This window comes from Capricornis sumatraensis, chromosome X (assembly GCF_032405125.1).
Source record: "Capricornis sumatraensis isolate serow.1 chromosome X, serow.2, whole genome shotgun sequence".
Lineage (NCBI taxonomy): Eukaryota > Metazoa > Chordata > Mammalia > Artiodactyla > Bovidae > Capricornis > Capricornis sumatraensis.
Genome location: NC_091092.1, coordinates 92345146 through 92367124, shown reverse-complemented (window position 1 = coordinate 92367124; position 21979 = coordinate 92345146). Strand labels below are relative to the sequence as shown.

The following is a 21979-nucleotide window of genomic DNA, read 5'->3' as shown; positions in this document are numbered from 1 at the left end:
TTCACTTTTCACTCTAATGCATTGGAGAAGGAGATGGCGGCCCACTCCGGCGTTCTTGCCTGGAGAACCCCGGGGACGGGGGAGCCTGGTGGGCTGCCGTCTATGGGGTCGCACAGAGTTGGACACGACTGAAGCGACTTGGCAGCAGCAGCAACAGCAATCTGTGACAATTCTTCAATCTGTCCATGTTTTTCATGATTTTGAACTTTTTTTAGTTTTTTTCATGATCTTAAACTTTTAATGAGTATTGCTCAGTTAGTTTGTAGAAAGTGAAAGTGTTAGTCACTCAGTTGTGTCCAACTCTTTGCAACCCCACTATAGCCTGCCAGGTTCCTCTGTCCATGGAATTCTCCAGGCAAGAATACTAGAGTGGGTAGCCATTCCCTTCTCCAGGGGATCTTCCCAACCCAGGGATTGAACCTGTGTCACCTGCATTACAGGCAGATTCTTCACCATCTGAACCATCAGGGAAGAGTATTCCTTAATTTGGGTTTGTCTTATGGCTCAGAAGTTAAAGCATCTGCCTCCAATACGGGAAACCTGGGTTCGATCCCTGGGTCGGGAAGATCCCCTGGAGAGGGAAATGGCAACCCACTCCAGTATTCTTGCCTGGAGAATCCCATGGACAGAGGAGCTTGGTAGGCTACAGTCCACGGGCTCACAAAGAGTCAGACACGACTGAGTGACTTCACTTTATGTTTTTACATGATTAGCTTTAGGCTTATGAGTTTTGGCAAGAATACCATAGAAATGATGCTCCATTCTCAGTGCATCATAGCAGGGGGTATATGATGTATGGATTACTGGTTATGATAACCTTCATCATTTGGTTAGGGTGATGTCTGATAGGTATTCTCTATTATAAATTAATATTTTCCCTTGTACATATTAATAAATAAATATCTTAGGAGTAGATACTTTGAGCCTATGCAAATATCTGTTTCTCCTCAAACTTTCCCTTATTATTTTGGCATCCATTAGTATATTTTGCCTGTAATAAGTATTAACTCTGGTGTTCTAATGGTGATTTTCTATTTTCCACTCTCCTCCATTTATTAATTGAAATTACCTTTTAGTTTTATGTGGACTCTTCCTAAGTATAACAGTTGGGTTCTGAAAACCCAACAGTCAGGTAATTTGTGGTTTCAGGAACTTTAGTGTATTGTAAGTTGTTAATAATGGTATTGTACACTTTTGCATTTATCAAAATTAATACATTAATTGAGCATTTATGCAGGTACTTAATTTGAATATTTTATTTAATCTTGCAATAGTTAAAAGAGGTAGGAATGATTACTTTTCAGGTGGTAGAAGTGAGGTTTAGATACATTAAGTAACTTGCCCAAAGGGATAGAGCAGGGCAAGATAGAATTGATATTCTATCAATTGTATATATATAACACTTGTCAGTTCAGTCACTCAGTCCTGTCCGACTCTGTGACCCCATGGACTGCAGCTTCCCTGCAGGCTTCCCTGTCTATCACCAGCTTCTGGAGCTTGCTCAAATTCATGTCCATTGAGTCAGTGATGCCATCCAACCATCACACCCTCTGTTGTCCCCTTCTCCTCCAGCCTTCAATCTTTCCCAGCATCAGGGTCCTAGCATCAGGTATATAAGTACCTGCATATAACACTTACATTGATGATTTAAGAATTTCCTCCTCATTAGTTATTTGAACAGTTCACTCTTTCATGTTTTCAGCCATTTTACAAGAAATGATTTCTTAAATGGACACTTTAAGATTCCCTCTCCCTAATGAGTTAGAACTTAATTTTTGACATCAAGACCTGCATCAGAGACTCTACTGAGAAATCATCATTCCTGTAAAATAAGGTTCTTAACATTAAACTAACTGCTCAAGCTCAAGGGGTACTAGTTAATGGTTTCATTTTAAAGACATTCTCTGGCTTGGGGATTCTAAGGAACAGTTTCATGGTTGGGTTGTCCTGGTTCAATATCTGGACTTCACCTTTTGTCAGTGTCCAGAGGTGGTGAGACAGGTTGAGGAGACTGACTAGTGCTAACTCAAATGCGCAGATCTAGGACAGAAATTTATTAGTTTAGAACAAATTAGTGAATTCATTTAACCTGATATAGTTGTTAGGCCATATGCTCTAATGATCTGTATATTAGATACATGGGAAGGTAAATTATAATCAGAAGCTAGCTTAGTAAGTATAGAGTCAGAACAAAGGAACTAGATGTTCCTGTGTGTCCTGCTAAGGCAGTATACTGACCAAATGAACTGGATGTTCAGGTCCTAACTGGATGAAGAATCCTCTATGTTCAGTGGTACTGGAAGACAAGTGAACCTGGCTAAGTCTGTGTTTTATCTCTTTTTATATATCTTATTTTGACCACCATTGATGAGCACTTTTATTTAGGTATTGATACATATCATTGCTGTCTAAAAGCTTTAACATGCTCTTATGGCCAAACTGTGATTATTATATGCTGATTTCTTTTTTTATATGCTGATATCTTGATTAATACTCTGATGTTACCATCTACAAATTATAATTACCCTAGTGTGTGTTTGTTTCATTTAGTTTTAGTCTAAAGTGCTACACATCTCTTCATGGAAAGTGGTTTGTGAATGAAGTGTCTGTAGTCATTACTGTGAATATTGTTTCTGAGGGGCAGAGCTTTGAACTAGGAAGTGCTTAGAATTCATAATACAGTAGACCTAAGTTCCAGTTTACCTGTGCTAGCTAGGTACTGTGGGCAGGCTAAGTAGTTTAGCATTTTGGAGCTTTACTTTTTCACTTTTTTTTTTTAAAGAAAAGTATAATAGATGTTTCTGGTATCTGAATAAAGAATAATATGGTGGAAATTGTGTACCTACTGTTCAGCTTGAAAAATAAAATGTTGAGAATTAGAGATAGTGCTTATAAAGCATGTGGTACCTATTTGAGTATTCAATAAATGTTAGTGATAAAATACTTAGTAACTTCATATTTATTCAGAATATTCATTGATATTTAAGAACCATTTTGAAGTCTTCATAGTATTCGTCTTTACTTGATCAAGTTATAATACAGCTTTTATAACAATGTTGGTGATTCCTTCTTCCTTCTTTCATGTTTGCAGAAACAGATTCATATAGCCTCTGACCTGGTTCTGTAGTTGATTGTTGGTGTTTGCATTAAGAGACATAGCTGATAAGGCTTTACGTTTTGGAAACTAAATACTTCTTATCTTGAATAGATACATATGCAGGTTAATCGTGTTGATATTGTGCCTTGTCTCAGGAAAGATTTTGTGTACATTTTTAGCATTCCATATATTATAATAAAGTGTTTAGTTAACATTCATAACAGGACAGTATTTCTTTTGAAAGGAGTATGGAGTAGTTGAAATCTATTTGGTAAATTTGTATTTGACCTCCATTATATTTATCAGCCATATAAACTAATATTTATAACGCTGAAAATTGATACTTTTTTTCTGACCTTACTGCTTAGAGAAAGTAGATTTAGGGATCATTTTTGTAGACTATAATTTTTCTGGTTTCTGGCTGTGTCATCTCCATTAGCTATCGCAGTTTGCCTTCTAGATCCTTATTCATTTCTTAGTAAGAACTGTACTCATTGGCGATATATTAAAATTAACTTATCAAAGTGGTTATCATTAATACAAAAGAGTACGTATGTGTGTCTACATGTATCAATCTGTTTGTGTTTTAAGGTTACTGTCTGTGTTTTAAGATTACTATAGTAGCTGAAAACTTTCCTCTGGATTTTGGTGCTAGTTTGACAGGTTTACTTTCCTCTCACTGAATTAGAAGTAGATCTTTGAAGGTCTTGGCCATACCTTTTTTAGTGGACTTCCAGCAATATGTCTGGGACAGCAGTTTTAATTTTGTAAAGTTGTTTACTTTTAATGCTGACTAGGATCAAAAGATACAGTAATTTGATTTGGTACATGAAAGACTTGTATTCTGCTAATTTAATCAGAAAGCATCAAAATCTATTTGTTATTCTTCAGAGCAGATCTACTGATCTATCATGAGAGGATGACTCCTAGCCAATTACAGGGACGTTTAGAATTTATTAGTCATTTTAGATTATATAGAAAAGCATAAACACTCTACTTGTTTTTGGCTGTTTTCTAAATTTGTTGTTCCTTGCTTTTGTTGAGTTCCTTAACTCTTTTTTTTTTAGGCTTAAAAAAATTGAGATACACTGTGTAAATTTAAGGTATAACAACCCACTGTTGGTTTGATACATTTATATACTGCAATATGATTACTATAGTAACATTAGTTAATACCTTTATCATGCATGTTACATGGTTATTTCCTTTTTGTGTTGAGAACAGCCAAGATTTAGTCTATTAGCAACTTTGAAGTTTACCATAAAGTATTGTTTTTTTAATTAATTAATTTATTTTTGGCTGCTGTTGAGTCTTAGCTGTGGCATACAGGCTGTTCATTGCAGCTTGCAGGCTTCTCTAGTTGTGGCGAGTGGGCAAGTGGGATCTTAGTTCCCTGACCCTGCAGGGATTGTCTCCGTCCCCTGCATGAAAGGTGGATTCTTTTTTGTGTGTGGATTCTTAATCCCTGGACCACCAGGGGAGTTCCAAACATAAAATATTGTTGACTGTAATCACTGCTGGTTAGATCTCCAGAACTTATTTCTATGTTAATTGTAAGTTTGTATCCTGAAATAACATTCCCCTACCCTTAGTACCTGGTAACCACTATTCTACTCTCTGCTTTTACAAGTTCAGATTTTAGATACCACATATAAATGGTGTCATATGGTATTTGTATTTTGAAGGGATATCTGCATACCCATGTTCATTGCAGCATTTACAGTAGCCAAGATATAGAAACAACCTAAGTGTCTATCAAAGTGTCTGTCAACAGAAGATTGGGTGAAGTAGATGTGATGTATATATGTATACAGTGGAATATTATTCAGCCTCAAGAAAGAAGGAAATCCTGCCATTTGTGACAACATGGAAAGACCTTGAAGACATTATGCTAGATGAGATATTATGCTAGGTGAGATAAGTCAGAGAAAGACAAATACTATATGAGTTCCTTAACTCTTTTTTAAAATAAATTTTTATTGTGACAAAATGTAAATAACATAAAATATACCATTTTAATTATTTTAAGTGTTCAGTTCAGTGGCATTAAGTACATTGACCCTCACTACCAGCCATCTCCAGAACTTTTTCATCATCCCAAACTGAAACCCACTAAACAATAATTTCCCATTCCCCACTCTTTCCAGCCCCTGGTAACTACTATTTTACTTTCTGTCTCTATTAATAATTTGTCTATTCTAGGCATCTCATTTAAGTGGAATTATACAATATTTGTTCTTTTGTGTCTGAGTTACATCACTTAGTGTAATGTTTTTAAGATTTGTCCACGTTGTAGCATGTTTAAGAATTTTATTCCTTTTTAAGAACTTGTATTTATATACCACACTTATTTTTTCCATTCATCCATTGATGGGCATTTGTATTGTGTCCACCTTTTGGCTATTGTGAATAACACTGCTATGAATATTAGTGCACAAATATCTGCTCAAGTCTCTGTTTTCAGTTCTTTTGGGTATATACCTAGAAGGTGGAATTGCTGTATCATATGATAATTCTATGTTCAGTTTTTTAGGAATTGCCATATTGTTTTCCATAGTGTTCATTTTACGTTTCTACCAGCAATGCATAAGGGTTCTATTTACTCCACATCTTTGTCAATATTGTGTGTGTGCTTTTTAAATAGCCATCCTGTGGGTGTGAAGTGGCATCTCATTATGGGTTTGATCTGCATTTTTCCAGTGACTAGAGATGTTGAGCCTCTTTTTTGTGCTTATTTACCATTTGTATTTCTGTTTTGGAAAAATACCTGTTCAAGTCCTTTGCCAATTTTTGAATTGAGTTATTGTTGTTGAGAGATGAAGTTCTTTATGTATTCTGAGTATTAATCCTTTGCCAGATATGTGAGTTGCAAATATTTTCTCACATTCTATGGATTGCCTTTTTATACTCTTAATAGTGCGTTTGATACATGAAAGTTTTTAAGTTCAGTTCATCTATTTTTTTCCTGTTGTTGCCTGCGTGCTTTCGGCTTAGAAATTCATTGTGAAACCCAGCGTCATGAAGATTTCCCCCCTATGTTTTCTTTTGAAAGTTTTAGCTCTTATGTTTTTGATGCATTTTGAGTTAATTTTTGTATATGGCATAAGGTAAGGTTAACCACTGTGCTTCTTTGTTTTATAAGTTCTTCATTCTTTTGCACATGGATACTCAATTTCCCCAACTTTTTGTGAAGGGACAGTCCTTTCTTCATTGAATAATCTTGATACCCTTGTCGAAAATTATCTATTTGACTATTACAAGGGATTATTTCTAGCTCTGTAGTCTGTTCCACTGATATTTATGTCTGTCTTTGTACCAGTATCACAGTATTTTGATTACTGTAGCTTTGTAGTAAGTTTTGAAGTCCAGAATTCCAACTTTGTTCTTTTTTTCAAGATCTTTTTGTGTATTTGAGGGGCTTCCTTGGTGGCTCAGAGGTTAAAGCATCTGCCTGGAACGTGGGATAGCTGGGTTCAATCCCTGGGTCAGGAAGATCCCCAGGAGAAGGAAATGGCAACCCACTCCAGTACTCTTGTCTGGAGAATCCCATGGAGGGAAGAGGCTGGTAAGCTACCGTCCATGGGGTAGCAAAGAGTCAGACACGACTGAGCGATTTAACTTTCACTTTTGAGATTCCATATAGGATTTTAGCATTTTTAAAAATTTCTGCAAAAATATGGGATTTTGACAGATTACATTGAATTTGCAGATCTCTTTTGGTATTGACATCTTAACAGTATTAGGATTTTCAATCTATAAATATGGGATGTATTTCTATTTATTTGTGCCTTCTGTAATTTCAACAGTGTTTTGTAGTTTTAAGTGATAGAAGTCTTTTTGCCTCCTTAGATAAGTTTCTTCCTAGATATTTTATTCTTTTTGATGTTATGAATGGAATTGTTTTCTTAATTTTCTTTTAGAATTATTTATTTTAGTGTATAGAAACAACTTTTTTTCCTTTTTCACTAGGGTAAATTTATTTATAATTTATCATTACATGAATACTATCCCCCTTGGGGTTCCTAACTTTATGCAAGATATCCTTTTAAATTTTAGAAACACAATTTATTTTTGAGTGTTGATTTTGTATCCTGCTACTTTGCTGAATTAGTTTATTAGTGTTTGATTTTGAATGTCAGGAAAAGGAAGCTAACCACTAGTAAAAAGGAGAAACAATATGAAATATTTTTAAGTTAACAGGAGTAAAAGGAAGCAGCAAAGTAAGATAAATAACTTAGAATAAAATGGAAGGAGTAAAATGAAATATATCTTTTACTGTATCAGATGTGAACATATTACACTTGTTTGTTAAAAAACTCACATTTTCAGATGGGATTAAAAGACAAAACCCACGTGTGGTCTTTACTAGAAAAAATACTTAAAACAATGATAAAGCAAGGTTAAGGTGAAGCTATAAACCAGCAAAGAGAAAGCAGGAGGAGTACCAACCAATATTAATATCTATCTCAGAAGAAAGAAAGTAAAATTAAAGCATTAAAAAGAAATACCCGTTTATTATAAAGTTATTTGCTTCATAGTTTAAGAAGATAAATACCATTGATAGAGACTTGTAGGCACCAAAAATATTCTGGTTAATATTTTAAATTCAGAACCTCAAATACATTAAAGGAAAATGGATAAACGAATAACTGTAGTAGGAAATGTCATACACTTCTTTCAGAATAGGGCAGATCAAGCAGACAAAAAGTGAATAAATAGGAACTGAATAATATAATCCATAAACTCCATTTGATGGGTATATATAGAACCTTAAATATCCTCCAAATAGGAAATACACATTTTTATAGTCTACAAGCTACTAAAAAATTGGTTAAATATGTGGCCCAAAGAAAACCTTATGTTAAAAGAGATTTTATATTCTGCATCACTCAAAATTAGAAATAAATAATGAAACAAGTAACAAGATTCTTAACTAATTGGAGATCAGAAATCACAGTCCTATATAAAATTTAGATCAAGGAGGAAATAAAACTGAAAGTATGAACTAACTAGAAAGCAATGAAAATAAAGGTATTTGAAACAAAATTTGTGAGTCCTTGCAAAAGCTATACCCAGAAGAAAATTTATCACTAAAATACCTTCATTATTAATGAACAATAACTAGTAGGAATTTAGTACCTATCTTAAGCCATTAGAGAAGTAACACTGAAAGAAAGCAAAAAAGAGAAAGAGGGAGTTAATATAAGATAATTGAAATTAATAAAAATTATGTATATAAAATATAAATTCCAAATTTTTTGACTCTGAAAAACGATTAATGAACCTGATGAAGGAAAATACGAGGGTAAAAATATATGAAAGAAGAAATGAGAAATGCAACATAGCCAGCTATGGAAGAGTAAAAGAATAGTAAGAGAATGTTATGTGTACATTTGACAATAAATTTTTCTAGCATTTTCTTATGAAACATTTCAAATCTAAAACAAAGTTAAAAATCTTAGAACATTCATAAATACCTACTGTCTAGATTCTACTTTTCACAATGATAACACAGATTTAATTGATAACGGATTTAATTTTAAATCTGAATAGATTACTCCTAATCAAAATTAGGAGAAAAAGAAGAAAAGTAGGCTAGGTATTAAGATGATGTAGAGAGGGGATTTAAGCTCTTCCCCCTCACTTAATACCTGGTAGCTCAGCTGGTAAAGAATCCACCTGCAATGCAGGAGGCCCCGGTTCAGTTCTGGGTCGGGAAGATCCCCTGGTGAAGGGATAGGCTACCCACTCCAGTATTCTTGGGCTTCCCTGGTGGCTCAGCTGGTGAAGAATCTGCCTGCAATGCAGGAGACCTGGGTTCGATCCCTAGGTTGGGAAGATCCCCTGGAGAAAGGAAAGACTACTCACTCCAGTATTCAGGCCTGGAGAATTTCATGGACTGTATAGTCCATGGGATCACAAAGAGTTGGACACGACTAAGTGACTTTCACAATACCAGGGCAAGGAGCCATCCCAAGAATATGCAATGCAAAATTGTTTATAATAAAGTAAACTTGGATCAATCCAAATGTCCATCAATGGGGTTGAATGGATAACTTTATTCATCAGTGTGGTAGAACTGTCTAATGAGATCCTGTATAATAGTTAAAATGAATAAGCTCAAATTATATATATCACAGTACATAAATATAAAAAATGTAACCTTGAGCAAACTAATTTGCAAAAGGACACATACCATGTGATAACCACCTAAATGTTTTAACATATGTAAAACTGTATTGCTTATGGATACAAGCATATAATTAAAACTTCTAAAAACTTTCATGGATTAAAAACCTAACTCAAGCAGTGGTTACTTCTGGGAGGGAAAGGAAAGGGATCGAATCAAGGAGTGATATGTAGAGGTCTTTAATTCTGTAATGTCTTGTTAAAATGGAAGCAAATTTGGCAAAATGTTAAAAATTAAACAAACTTGGTTCTTGCACCTTTTTGTTTATGCCTGAATATTTTTATAATTTAAAAAGAGAAAAAACACATCAGGAGAAAGTAGATTCAGAGCTTGATTTCTAAACAACCTTTAATTGACAAGCTGTTCCAATATTAAACTGTTTAATCCCAGTTAATTTCATGAAGCTGTATAATCTTAAAACTAAGTGCTAGTTTTGTACAAAAAGGAAAACTATAGCTCAGTCTCATATATGAATGCAGATGTTAAAATCCATAGTAAAATATTAGCAAATAGAATTCACCAGTGGGTCAAAAGAATAATGTGCTAGGCTTTAAGATTTGAAGAATAGTTCTATGTCAGAAACCTGTCAATAAATCTTATGATCATGTCAGGAACCTGTCAATAAACCTTATGATCATATCAGTAGGTGCTGAGAAAATATTTGGTAAAACTCAACAGCCACTCCTAATTAAAAAATAAAAGTAACATAGGAATATAAGGAAATTACTTCAACACGTTAAACTATTTGTGGAAATTAAAAAAATACTGTAAACAGTCTTAAGGTATGAGATAAGGCTGTTTTTTAATTAAAGTACAATAAAAGACAGTGGTGACTGTTATCACAGTTATTTTTTGTTATTGTGGATGTTTCAACAGAATCAATAAGATAAGAAAATAAACAGCATAAACATTGGGGAAGAGATAATTTTATCTCTTCTTGCTGATGATAGAATATAATACCTGAAAATTCTATCTTTAATATCTGCTCTCTAGAAGACCCATGGAGATGAAGTTAGAAGGTATAGGATGAAAAAGTGGAGGCCCAAACCTTCATTTGTATACTAACTTTCAGAGGAATGATTGCTCAAGAGAGCAGAGCCAGGAGTCAAGCCAGCGCCTACCCACTTGATACCCAAAACAGTTAAAGACATTACTAGAAAACTATAGATCAGTATCCCTCGTGAACATAGATGAAAAAATGTTCAACATAACATTAGCTAATTGAATCCAGTAATATATTAAAAGAGTAATACATGATGACTAGTGTGGAGTTTTCCAAGGGATGCAAGGATTGTTCAACATTTGAAGCTCAATGTAATTTGACATATTAATAGCCTGTAGAGGAATCAACATGGTCATTTCAATAGTTGCAGGACAAGCATTTGAAGAAATTCAGTATCTATTCATGATGAACTCAGCAAACTTGCTATAAAAGGAAACCTCAACCTGTTAAAGGACATCTATTTAAAAAATGCAACTATTAGAATGGCTTAAAACAGCTGGCATCATACTTAATGGTGAAAAGACTGAATGCTTTTCCTCTAACAAGGGAAGGATGTCTTCTCTCAACACTTCTGATATGATGCTCTCAACATCATTGTTCTGGAAGTGCTAGCTAGTGAAATAGGGGATGAAAAAGAAATAGAAGGAATACAGAAGAAAGGAAGAAATAAAGCTGTCTTTACCTGCAGATGTCATGATTATCTACATGAAAAATCTCAATGTATCTAAAGAAAAGTACTTGAAACTAATAAGTGATTTTAACAAGTTTGCCAGATACAAGGTTAATATAAAAAAGAAACAGTTATATCTCTCTACAGTAGCAATAAATAATTGGAAATTGCAGTTTTAAAAAAGTACTATTTACAGTAGCACCCAAAATGAAATACATAGGTATAAATAATAAAGTATGTGTAGAATCTATATGCTGAAAACTAAAAAACACTGTTAAAAGAAATCAAAGATCTAAATAAATGCATTGGTTGGAAGACTCACTGTTCTTAAGATGTTCATTCTCTCCATATGACCTAGAAATTCAAAACAATTTTAGCAAAATCCCAGCAGGAATTTTTTTTTTACATGTTGACAAACTGACTCTAAAACTAATATGAGGGACTTCCCTGGTGGTCCAGTGGTTAAGGATCCACCTGCCAATGCAGGGGACATGGGTTTGATCCCTGGTCTGAGAAGAGCCCATGTGCTTGGGGCAACTAAGCCTGTGCGCCACAACTACTGAGCCTGCACGCTGCAACTACTGAAGCACTTGCGTTTAGAGCCCATGCTCTGCAAGAAGAGAAGTCATCACAATGAGAAACCTGCACACCACAACTAGAGAGTAGTAGCCCCCACATGCCACAACTAGAGAAGGCCTGCACACAGCAATAAAGACCCAGTACAGCCAAAAAAAGAAAAAAAAAATCCCTAATATACAAAGGCAAGGATAATAGAATAGCTAAAACAATTTTGATAAAGAATGAGTTTGAATAATTCATGTTAACTGATTTCCAGACTTACTCTAAAGGTGTAGTAATAATACATGTATGATATTGGCAAAAAGGTAGATACACAGATAGATCAGTGGAACAGAATAGAGTTCAGAAATAGACCCAAACAGATGTGGTCAAGTGATTTTAGAAAGAAAAATGGTGCAGTGGTGATTGAGCATAGGAAGGATGGTTTTTTCAACAAAAGGTGCTGGACATACATATTCAAAAAAACGAACCTTGACCTAACTCTCACACATCACAAAATTTTAACTCAAATTATAGCCCTAAATAACTCAAATTATAGACCTAAAAGGGGCTTCCCTCATGGCTCAGAGGGTAAAGTGTCTGCCTGCAATTCGGGAGACCTGGATTCGATCCCTGGGTCAGGAAGGTCCCCTGGAGAAGGAAATGGCAACCCACTCCAGTACTCTTGCCCAGAAAATTCCATGGATGGAGGAACCTGGTAGGCTACAGTCAGTGGGATCACAGAGTCGGACACAACTGAACAACTTCACTTCAACTTCATAGACCTAAAAAGTAAAACATAAAACTATTTTTAGTGGCAGGTGGATTTTTTACCACTGAGCCACCAAGAAAACCCCTTCTTTTATGTACAAGGTGTTATAAATTTCTTTCAGATTTTTTTTTCACTCAACAGTAGGCCTTAGGTGATCTATCCACATTACTACACATAGATCTAGCTTATTCGTTTAACTGTTAAATTTGTTTATAGCCAAGTTTAGCATTCTATATATATATAACCCATTTGATCCTGGACAAATTACTTAACCGTCTTAACCTCAGTTTCTTTATTTGCAAAATGGTAATGACAGTATTAGTGACTATCACAAAGGGTTGTTGTAGGGACTAAAAGTGTTAATTAATATACAAAAAAATTTAGGACAGTGCTTGGCATATAATAGACTTTGTTACTGACATTGTGATTATTTCTGCTGCTGCTGCTAAGTCACTTCAGTCGTGTCTGACTCTGTGCGACCCCATAGACGGCAGCCCACCAGACTCCCCCGTCCCTGGGATTCTCCAGGCAAGAACACTCAAGTGGGTTGCCATTTCCTTCTCCAATGCATGAAAGTGAAAAGTGAAAGTGAAGTTACTCAGTCATGTCCGACTCTTAGCAACCCCTGGACTGCAGCCTACCAGGCTCCTCTATCCATGGGATTTTCCAGGCAAGAGTACTGGAGTGTGGTGCCATTGCCTTCTTCGTGTGATTATTTTTAATTTTTCACAATTACAAACCATGCTGCAACCGACTCTCCTTTTACATATTTTCACATCAAGGAATAATATGAGTAAAGTAACCAAAAATGAAATTGTCAGAGCTGTGGCTGTGCTGCTTACCTAGGGTTACTATGAAGTCTTTATAAAACCATTTTTTAACAGAAGTCTTTTACTTTTATCAAATTACCATTTCTTATACTCTCATGAGTTTCATAAAACTGCATTCTATTAGAGTATATATTTTTTATCTTTAAAAAATCTTTAGTTTGAACCCATCTCACATTTAAAGTACTACTGTGGATTTATTTATGTATTTCTTTTGTCGTTTTGGTGGGGTGTAAGAAGGGATGGGAATTAATATGTTGTCAACCATCTTGAAATGGAAATCATACCTACATTTTTAACTAACATAATTTGATTATCTATTGACATCAAAACTTAAAATAGTTCTATCACTCCTTTCTCTCCTCTCCCTTTCAGAAGATAGAAATTGTTTTTATTTTTCCTGCTCTATTAGATTTTAATGACGTAATTCCAGATTTATCATTTTGCATTACAGTTGGCCTTTGAACAATGTGTGGGTGAGGGGTGCCAGCCCTAAGCAGTTGAAAATTCATGATAATTTTTTAGTTGACTCTCCATATCTGCAGTTCCACATCCAAGGATTCAATGAACAGTGTATCATGTAGCGCTGTAATATTTATTGAAAAAAAATCCAGGTACAAGTGGATCCGTGCAGTTCAAATTTGTGTTGTTCAAAGGTCAGCTGTATATATCTTCAGTTTTAATTACTGTTTAGAAAATATTGCCAACCATATTAGCCACAGTTACTTAAGCTTCTGTTTTAAAAAGCATTATTGAAAGTTTCTTACTATTTATGACATGCCACACCCTCTTTTTCTAATGATATTATTTGGCCACATTTAATTCTTTGAGTACTATTTTCAGGATTGGTAAATGATGTGGTATACTTCCTATGTCCTTGTTTTCATGGAAATGTGTGTATTTTTCCCTTGTAAACTTGATTGATAGCTTGTCTGGGTTCAGAATTTGAGAGTCACAGTCATCCCTCAGAATTCTATAAATATTGCTCGTTTGCCTTCTAGTATTTAATGTGGCAAATTACAGGTCCAATGCCTGTTTGAATGTCTTTTACTGGTTGGTAACCTTATACTTCTGTCTGGAAATATATGTTGCCAATTCAGATATTTAACCAGAATAAATATCTAGGTGTCTAACATTCCGTCATTCCTTCCCTGACATTATAGATCCTTAGATGTGGAAATTCGGAGATTTCTTAGGGGAAAGTTTTTTTATTATCTGTTTTGATTATTGTTGTTGTTCAGTTGCTTCTCCTCCTGCCCTCAATCTTTCCCAGCATCAGGATCTTTTCTGACGAGTCTTCTCTTCACATCAGATGGCCAAAGTATTGGAGCTTCAGTATCAGTCCTTCAATGAGTATTTGGGGTTGATTTCCTTTAGAATTGATGAGTTTGATCTCCTTGCTGTTCAAGGGACTCTCAAGAGTCTTCTCCAGCACTACAATTCAGAATCATTAATTCTTTGGCACTTGGCCTTCTTTATGGTCCAACTCTCAAATCTGTACATAACTACTGGAAACACCATATCTTTGACTATACAGACCTTTGTTGGCAAAGTGATATCTCTGCTTTTTAATACGCTGTCTAGGTTTGTCTTAGCTTTCCTTCAAAGGAGGAAGCGTCTTAATTTCATGGCTGCAGTCACAGTCTGCAGTGATTTTGGAGACCAAGAAAATTAAGTCTATCACTGTTTCCATTGTTTCCCCATCTATTTGCTATGAAATGATGGGACTGGATGCCATGATCTTAGTTTTTTGAATGTTGAGTTTTAAGCCAGCTTTTTCACTCTGTTCTTTCGCCTTCATCAAGAGGTTCTTTAGTTTCTCTCTCTCTGTCTCTCTCTCTTTTTTTTTTTTTGCCATTAGAGTGGTATCATCTGCATATCTGAGTTTATTGATATTTCTCCCAGCAATTTTGATTCCAGCTTGTGCTTCATCCAGCCCAGCGTTTCTCATGATGTACTCTGCATATAAGTTAAATAAGCAGGGTGACAATATACAGCCTTGACATACTCTTTTCCCAATTTGGAATCAGACTGGACTGGTTTTGATTATTACTTTTTCTCACTTTGAGATACTATTTTTCTTTTCCAGCAAAAGAAATTTTATTATTTATTTTTCCAATTTTGTTGCACTATAATTGACATATAACAATGTATCAGTTTAAAGTATACAACAAACAGCACTTCCCTGGTGACTCGGTGGTCAAGAATCCACCTGCAATGCAGGAGATGTGAGTTTGATTACTGGGTCAGGAAGATCCCCTGGAAGAGGAAATGACAACTCACTCCAGTATTCTTGCCTGGGAAATCCCACGGGCAGAGGAGCTTGGCAGGCTGCAGTCCATGGGGTCACAAAAGAGTTGGACATGACAGCAACTAAACAACAACAACAAATACAACAAACAACTGCGGCATTTTGCTCTATGAGACGAGTCAGAGCAAATACCTAACAAAGAATATCAGTGATTTTATAGGTACTGAGAAAAGGATTGACAGGTGAATAGAGATACATATATATATGCATAAATACTCATTTGAGTGGTATTATAAATGTGCAAGACAATTTCTAGACTTTAATTTGGAACTTGATCTTCCATTTTAGGACCGGAAATTAACCAAAGCCGAGCAGCAAAGGTTCAAGGAAGAAGCAGAGATGTTAAAGGGTCTCCAACATCCCAATATAGTTCGATTTTATGATTCCTGGGAGTCTATATTAAAAGGAAAGAAATGTATTGTATTAGTGACGGAACTTATGACATCAGGAACCTTAAAGACGTAAGTTGACCCTGATAGTGCCAATGGAGTTTTATTTGGAAATAATTTTCAAGAGTCACAAAAGTTGTTTGCAAAGTAACATTACATGGTTAAAGAATTGGTAGAATCTGAATCTAGTGACTGTTTCAGGGCAGGTTAAAAAATTAGGGTGTTAATGAAGTTTGTTAGAAAATACAGTGTTGAAAAATTAATGTTTGTGGCATATCATTGAACTTAACAATTAGAAATCATTATAGAGATAATGTCATTTTGTAGAGGATGAAAGAGTGGGGATGTGGCAGGTTCAAATGTCTAGTGAGCAATGCTATATAATTATAGTCTATTGTTTTGTTTCTGACTAGAGCATTTCATCTGATGATACAGCCACTTATTTGTGACTGTTATATGTAGTATGTATTTTTTCTGTGTGTGTGGGGGTGTACTTTGAGGCTTTATATTTTAAAATATTTTGTTAGACAATAAAAAATAACTCAGTGATGGCAATCATAATACATACTGTATTGGCTGGCTTATGTGATTTACCATAATGTACTTATACAATAAGCTAGGTATGTTTGTTTACATGTGATCTTTTGTTTCTTTGTGCAGGTACTTAAAACGATTTAAAGTAATGAAACCAAAGGTCTTAAGGAGCTGGTGCAGGCAGATTTTAAAGGGGTTGCAGTTCTTGCACACTAGGACTCCTCCTATTATTCACCGGGATCTGAAGTGTGACAATATTTTCATCACGGGACCCACTGGATCTGTGAAGATTGGTGATCTAGGACTAGCCACCTTAATGCGTACATCATTTGCTAAAAGTGTCATTGGTGATTAACATTTTATAGTTTATTGATTGTGTAAAGGAAGATTTTTTTTTTAAACTGTATATTTCTAGAACAGGAATCAGCAAACCACAGCCTGTGGGCCAAATTGAACTTCCCTGCCTATTTTTGTAAAAAATGTTTTGTTGGAACACAGCAACACCCATTCATTTACATATTGTGTATGGCTGCTTTTGCACTACAGTGTCAGAGTTAATTAGTTGTGACAGAACCCATATGGACTGCAAAGCCTGAAATATTTACTGTTTGACCCTTTATAGAGAAGTTTACTGGCCCCTGGCCTAGAATGTGAGTTTAGTTTGAAATATCTATTCTATATTGACTGATTTCAGAGACATCCCAGTGTATTTCTTTTGTGATGTATTTAATAATATTGAAAAATTCTGAGGACTTATAAAGAGGATGTACTACTTCAAAAGTTTTAAATAACTAAAACAAAGGATAGAAAGAAAAACAGATTTTGGTAATCATTACCTATGAGCATTGCAAACTGTCCTTTATCAGTATGGAAAATTAAGGACATTATATATAATATATATATATATATATATGGGGGGTATGTGTGTGTGTGTGTGTATATATATATATATATATATGTATTTTTGTATTTTTGCTTTTAGGGAACAGAAATTATCTCAAGTAATCCTTATGGCAAAGGGAATGTGATCTTGGCATAGATTTTTTTTGTCTACAGTACATGACTTGGGTGATCTTAGTTCCCTGACCAGAGATTGAACCTGGGCCCTAGGCAGTGAGAGCACAGAGTCCTAAAAACTGGACTGCCAGGGAATTCTCTACATTTTTCTTAAAAATATGTGGTTGTGGTATTTTGTAGGTACTCCTGAGTTTATGGCCCCAGAGATGTATGAAGAGCACTATGATGAATCTGTGGATGTCTATGCTTTTGGAATGTGTATGCTGGAAATGGCTACTTCAGAGTACCCTTATTCTGAATGCCAGAATGCAGCTCAAATATACCGTAAAGTAACTAGTGTAAGTATAACTTTATTCTTTTTACTTCACAAATTGCCACATTTCATGGTAAAGTCAACCAAAAGTCAACTTAGTAAAACCTAACTTTGGTTTAGTTCTGTCTAAATAGTGCTAAATTTAACATAATTGTAATGAAACAAGCTTTAGATTTATGCTATGTACTCATACTCAAATGGGGTCATATAAAATGCTCTATGTTAGTATCTTTAGGGAACATGTACAGATATATTATCTATATCCATTTCTTTGTGAAGAATTTTTGGATATTTATTCAGTTCAGTTCAGTCGTTCAGTTGTGTCTGACTCTTTGTGACCCCATGGGCTGCAGCACGCCAGGCCTCCCTGTCCATCTCCAACTCCTGGAGTTTACTCAAACTCATGTCCACTGAGTTTATGATGCCATCCAACCATCTCATCCTCTGTCATCCCCTTCTCCTCCTGCCTTCAATCTTTCCCAGCATCAGGGTCTATTCCAGTGAGTCAGTTCTTAACATCAGGTGTCCAAAGTATTGGAGTTACAGCTTCAGAATCAGTCCTTCCAATGAATATTCAACTGATTTCCTTTAGGATGGACTGGTTGGATCTCCTTGCAGTCCAAGGGACTCTCAAGAGTCTTCTCCAACACCACAGTTCAAAAGCATCAACTCTTTGGCGCTCAGGTTTCTTTAGAGTTCAACTCTCCCATACATATATGACTACTGTAAAAACCATAGGTTTGACTAGGTGGACCTTTGTTGGCAAAGTAATGTCTCTGCTTTTGAATATACTATCTAGGCTGGTCATAACTTTTCTTCCAAGGAGCAAGCATTTTTTAATTTCATGGCTGCAGTCACCATCTGCAGTGAATTTGGAGCCCAAGAAAATAAAGACAGCCACTGTTTCCACTGTTTCCCCATCTATTTGCCATGAAGTGATGGGACCAAATGCCATGATCTTAGCCTTCTGAATGTGGAGTTTTTCTTTTTAATTTACTTATTTTAATTTGAGATTAATTACTTTATAACATTGTGGTGGTTTTGCCATACATTAACATGAATCAGCCATGGATGTACATGTGTTGCCCATCCTGAACCCCCCTCCCACCTCCCTCCCCATCCCATCCCTCTGGGTCATCCCAGTGCACCAGCCCTGAGTACCCTGTCTCATGCATCAAACCAGGACTGGCGATCTGTTTCACATATGATAATATACATGTTTCAGTGCTATTCTCTCAAATCATCCCACCCTCGCCTTTTCCTACAGAGTCCAAAAGACTGTTCTATACATCTGTGTCTCTTTTGCTGTCTCACATATAGGGTCATTGTTACCATCTTTCAAAATTCCGTATATATTCGTTAGTATACTGAATTGGAGTTTTTCTTTCTGGCTTACTTCACTCTGTATAATAGGCTCTAGTTTCATCCAACTCATTAGAACTGATTCAAATATATTCTTTTTAATGGCTGAGTGATATTCCAGTGTGTATATGTACAACAGCTTTCTTATCTATTCATCGGCTGATGGACATCTAGGTTGCTTCCATGTCCTGGCTATTATAAACAGTGATGCAATGAACATTGGGGTATACATGTCTCTTTCAATTCTGGTTTCCTCAGTGTGTATACCCAGCAGTGGGATTGCTGGGTCATATGGCAGTTCTATTTCCAGTTTTTTAAGGAATCTCCACACTGTTCTCCATAGTGGCTGTACTAGTTTACATTCCCACCAACAGTGTAAGAGGGTTCCCTTTTCTCCATACCCTCTCCAGCATTTATTGTTTGTAGACTTTTGGATAGCAGCCATTCTGACTGGTGTGAGACGGTACCTCCTTGTGGCTTTGTTTTGCATTTCTCTGATAATGAGTGATGTTGAGCATCTTTTCAAGTCTTTGTTAACCATCTGTATGTCTTTTTTGGAGAAATGTCTGTTTAGTTCTTTGGCCCATTTTTTAATTGGGTCGTTTATTTTTCTGGAATTGAGCTGCATGAGCTGCTTGTATATTTTTGAGATTAATTCTTTGTCAGTTGCTTCATTTGCTATTATTTTCTCCCATTCTGAAGGCTGTCTTTTCACCTTGCTTATAGTTTCCTTCATTGTGCAAAAACTTTTAAGTTTAATCAGGTCCCATTTATTTATTTTTACTTTTATTTCTATTACTCTGGGAGGTGGGTCATAGCAGATCCTGCTGTGATTTATGTCAGAGAGTGTTTTGCCTATGTTTGCCTCTAGGAGTTTTATAGTTTCTGGTCTTACATTTAGATCTTTAATCCACTTTGAGTTTACTTTTGTGTGTGGTGGCTCAGAGGTTAAAGCGTCTGCCCGCAATGCAGGAGACCTGGGTTCGATCCCTGGGTTGGGAAGATCCCCTGGAGAAGGAAATGGCAACCCACTCCAGTACTCTTGCCTGGAGAATCCCATGGACAGAGGAGCTTGGTGGGCTACAGTCCATGGGGTCGCAAAGAGTCGGACATGACTGAGTGACTTCACTTCACTTCACTTCATGATGTTAGAAAGTGTTCTAGTTTCATTCTTTTACAAGTGGTTGACCAGTTTTCCCAGCATCACTTGTTAAAGAGATTGTCTTTTCTCCATTGTATATTCTTGCCTCCTTTGTCAAAGATAAGGTGTCCATAGGTGCATGGATTTATCTCTGGGCTTTCTATTTTGTTCCATTGATCTATATTTCTGTCTTTGTGCCAGTACCATACTGTCCTGATGACTGTTGCTTTGTAGTGTAGTCTGAAGTCAGGTAGGTTGATTCCTCCAGTTCCATTCTTCTTTCTCAAGATTGCTTTGGCTATTGGAGTTTTTTTGTATTTCCATACAAATTGTGAAATTATTTGTTCTAATTCTGTGAAAAATACCATTGGGAGCTTGATAGGGATTGCACTGAATATATAGATTGCTTTGGGTAGTATACTCATTTTCACTATATTGATTCTTCCAATTCATGAATATGATATATTTCTCCATCTATTTGTGTCCTTTTTGATTTCTTTCATCAGTGTTTTATAGTTTTCTATATATAGGTCTTTTGTTTCTTTAGGTAGATATATTCCCAAGTATTTTATTCTTTTCATTGGAATGGTGAATGGAATTGTTTCCTTAATTTCTCTATTTTCTTTGTTAGTGTATAGGAATGTAAAGGATTTCTGTGTGTTAATTTTATATCCTGCAACTTTACTATATTCATTGATTAGCTCTAGCAATTTTCTGGTGGAGTCTTTAGGGTTTTCTACGTAGAGGATCATGTCATCTGCAAACAGTGAGAGTTTTACTTCTTTTCCAATCTGGATTCCTATTATTTCTTTTTCTGCTCTGATTGCTGTGGCAAAAACTTCCAAAACACTGTTGAATAGTAGTGGTGAGAGTGGGCACCCATGTTCCTGACTTTAGGGGAAATGCTTTCAATTTTTCACCATTGAGGATAATGTTTGCTGTGGGTTTGTCATATATAGCTTTTATTATGTTAAGGATTTTTGCATCTATGTTCATCAGTGATATTGGCCTGTAGTTTTCTTTTTTCGTGGCGTTTTTGTCAGGTTTTGGTATTAGGGTGGTGTTGGCCTCATAGAATGAGTTTGAAAGTTTGCCTTCTGCTGCAATTTTCTGGAATAGTTTGAGTAGGATCGGTGTTAGCTCTTCTCTGAATTTTTGGTGCAATTCAGCTGTGAAGCTGTCTGGTCCTGGGTTTTTGTTTGCTGGAAGATTACTGATTACAGTTTCGATTTCCAGTGCTTGTGATGGGTCTGTTAAGATTTTCTATTTCTTTCTGGTTCAGTTTTGGAAAGTTGTACTTTTCTAAGAATTTGTCCATTTCCTCCAAGTTGTCCATTTTATTGGCATATAGTTGCTGATAGTAGTCTCTTATGATCCTTTGTATTTCTGTGTTGTCTGTTGTGGTCTCTCCAGTTTCATTTCCTATTTTATTGATTTGATTTTTCTCCCTTTGTTTCTTCATGAGTCTGGCTAGTGGTTTTTCTTTTTTTTTCTTTTTTTAATTTTTATTTTTACTTTATTTTACTTTACAATACTGTATTGGTTTTGCCATACATTGACATGAATCCACCACAGGTGTACATGCGTTCCCAAACATGAACCCCCCTCCCACCTCCCTCCTCATAACATCTCTCTGGGTCATCCCCATGCACCAGCCCCAAGCATGCTGTATCCTGTATCAGACATAGACTGGTGATTTGTTGGTTTTTCAATTTTATTTATCTTCTCGAAGAACCAGATTTTGGCTTTGTTGACTTTTGCTATGGCCTCTTTTGTTTCTTTTGCATTTATTTCT

The 21979-nt window shown here is 35.7% G+C and overlaps 1 protein-coding gene and 1 non-coding gene across 2 annotated transcripts in view; one reads left to right on the top strand and one right to left on the bottom strand.

Moving 5' to 3' along the window:
* Window positions 1-21979, top strand: part of WNK3 (WNK lysine deficient protein kinase 3) — a 165510-nt gene that overhangs the window by 10039 nt on the left and 133492 nt on the right. Inside the window, exons 2-4 of the mRNA XM_068962928.1 lie at window positions 15717-15889; window positions 16478-16698; window positions 17549-17706. Coding sequence (XP_068819029.1) covers window positions 15717-15889; window positions 16478-16698; window positions 17549-17706 — 552 coding nt within the window. The remainder of the gene's footprint in view (window positions 1-15716; window positions 15890-16477; window positions 16699-17548; window positions 17707-21979) is intronic.
* On the bottom strand, window positions 1759-1824 carry LOC138072079 (small nucleolar RNA SNORD52). The gene has a single exon (XR_011144230.1). It is a non-coding gene; the product is annotated as a small nucleolar RNA SNORD52 (small nucleolar RNA).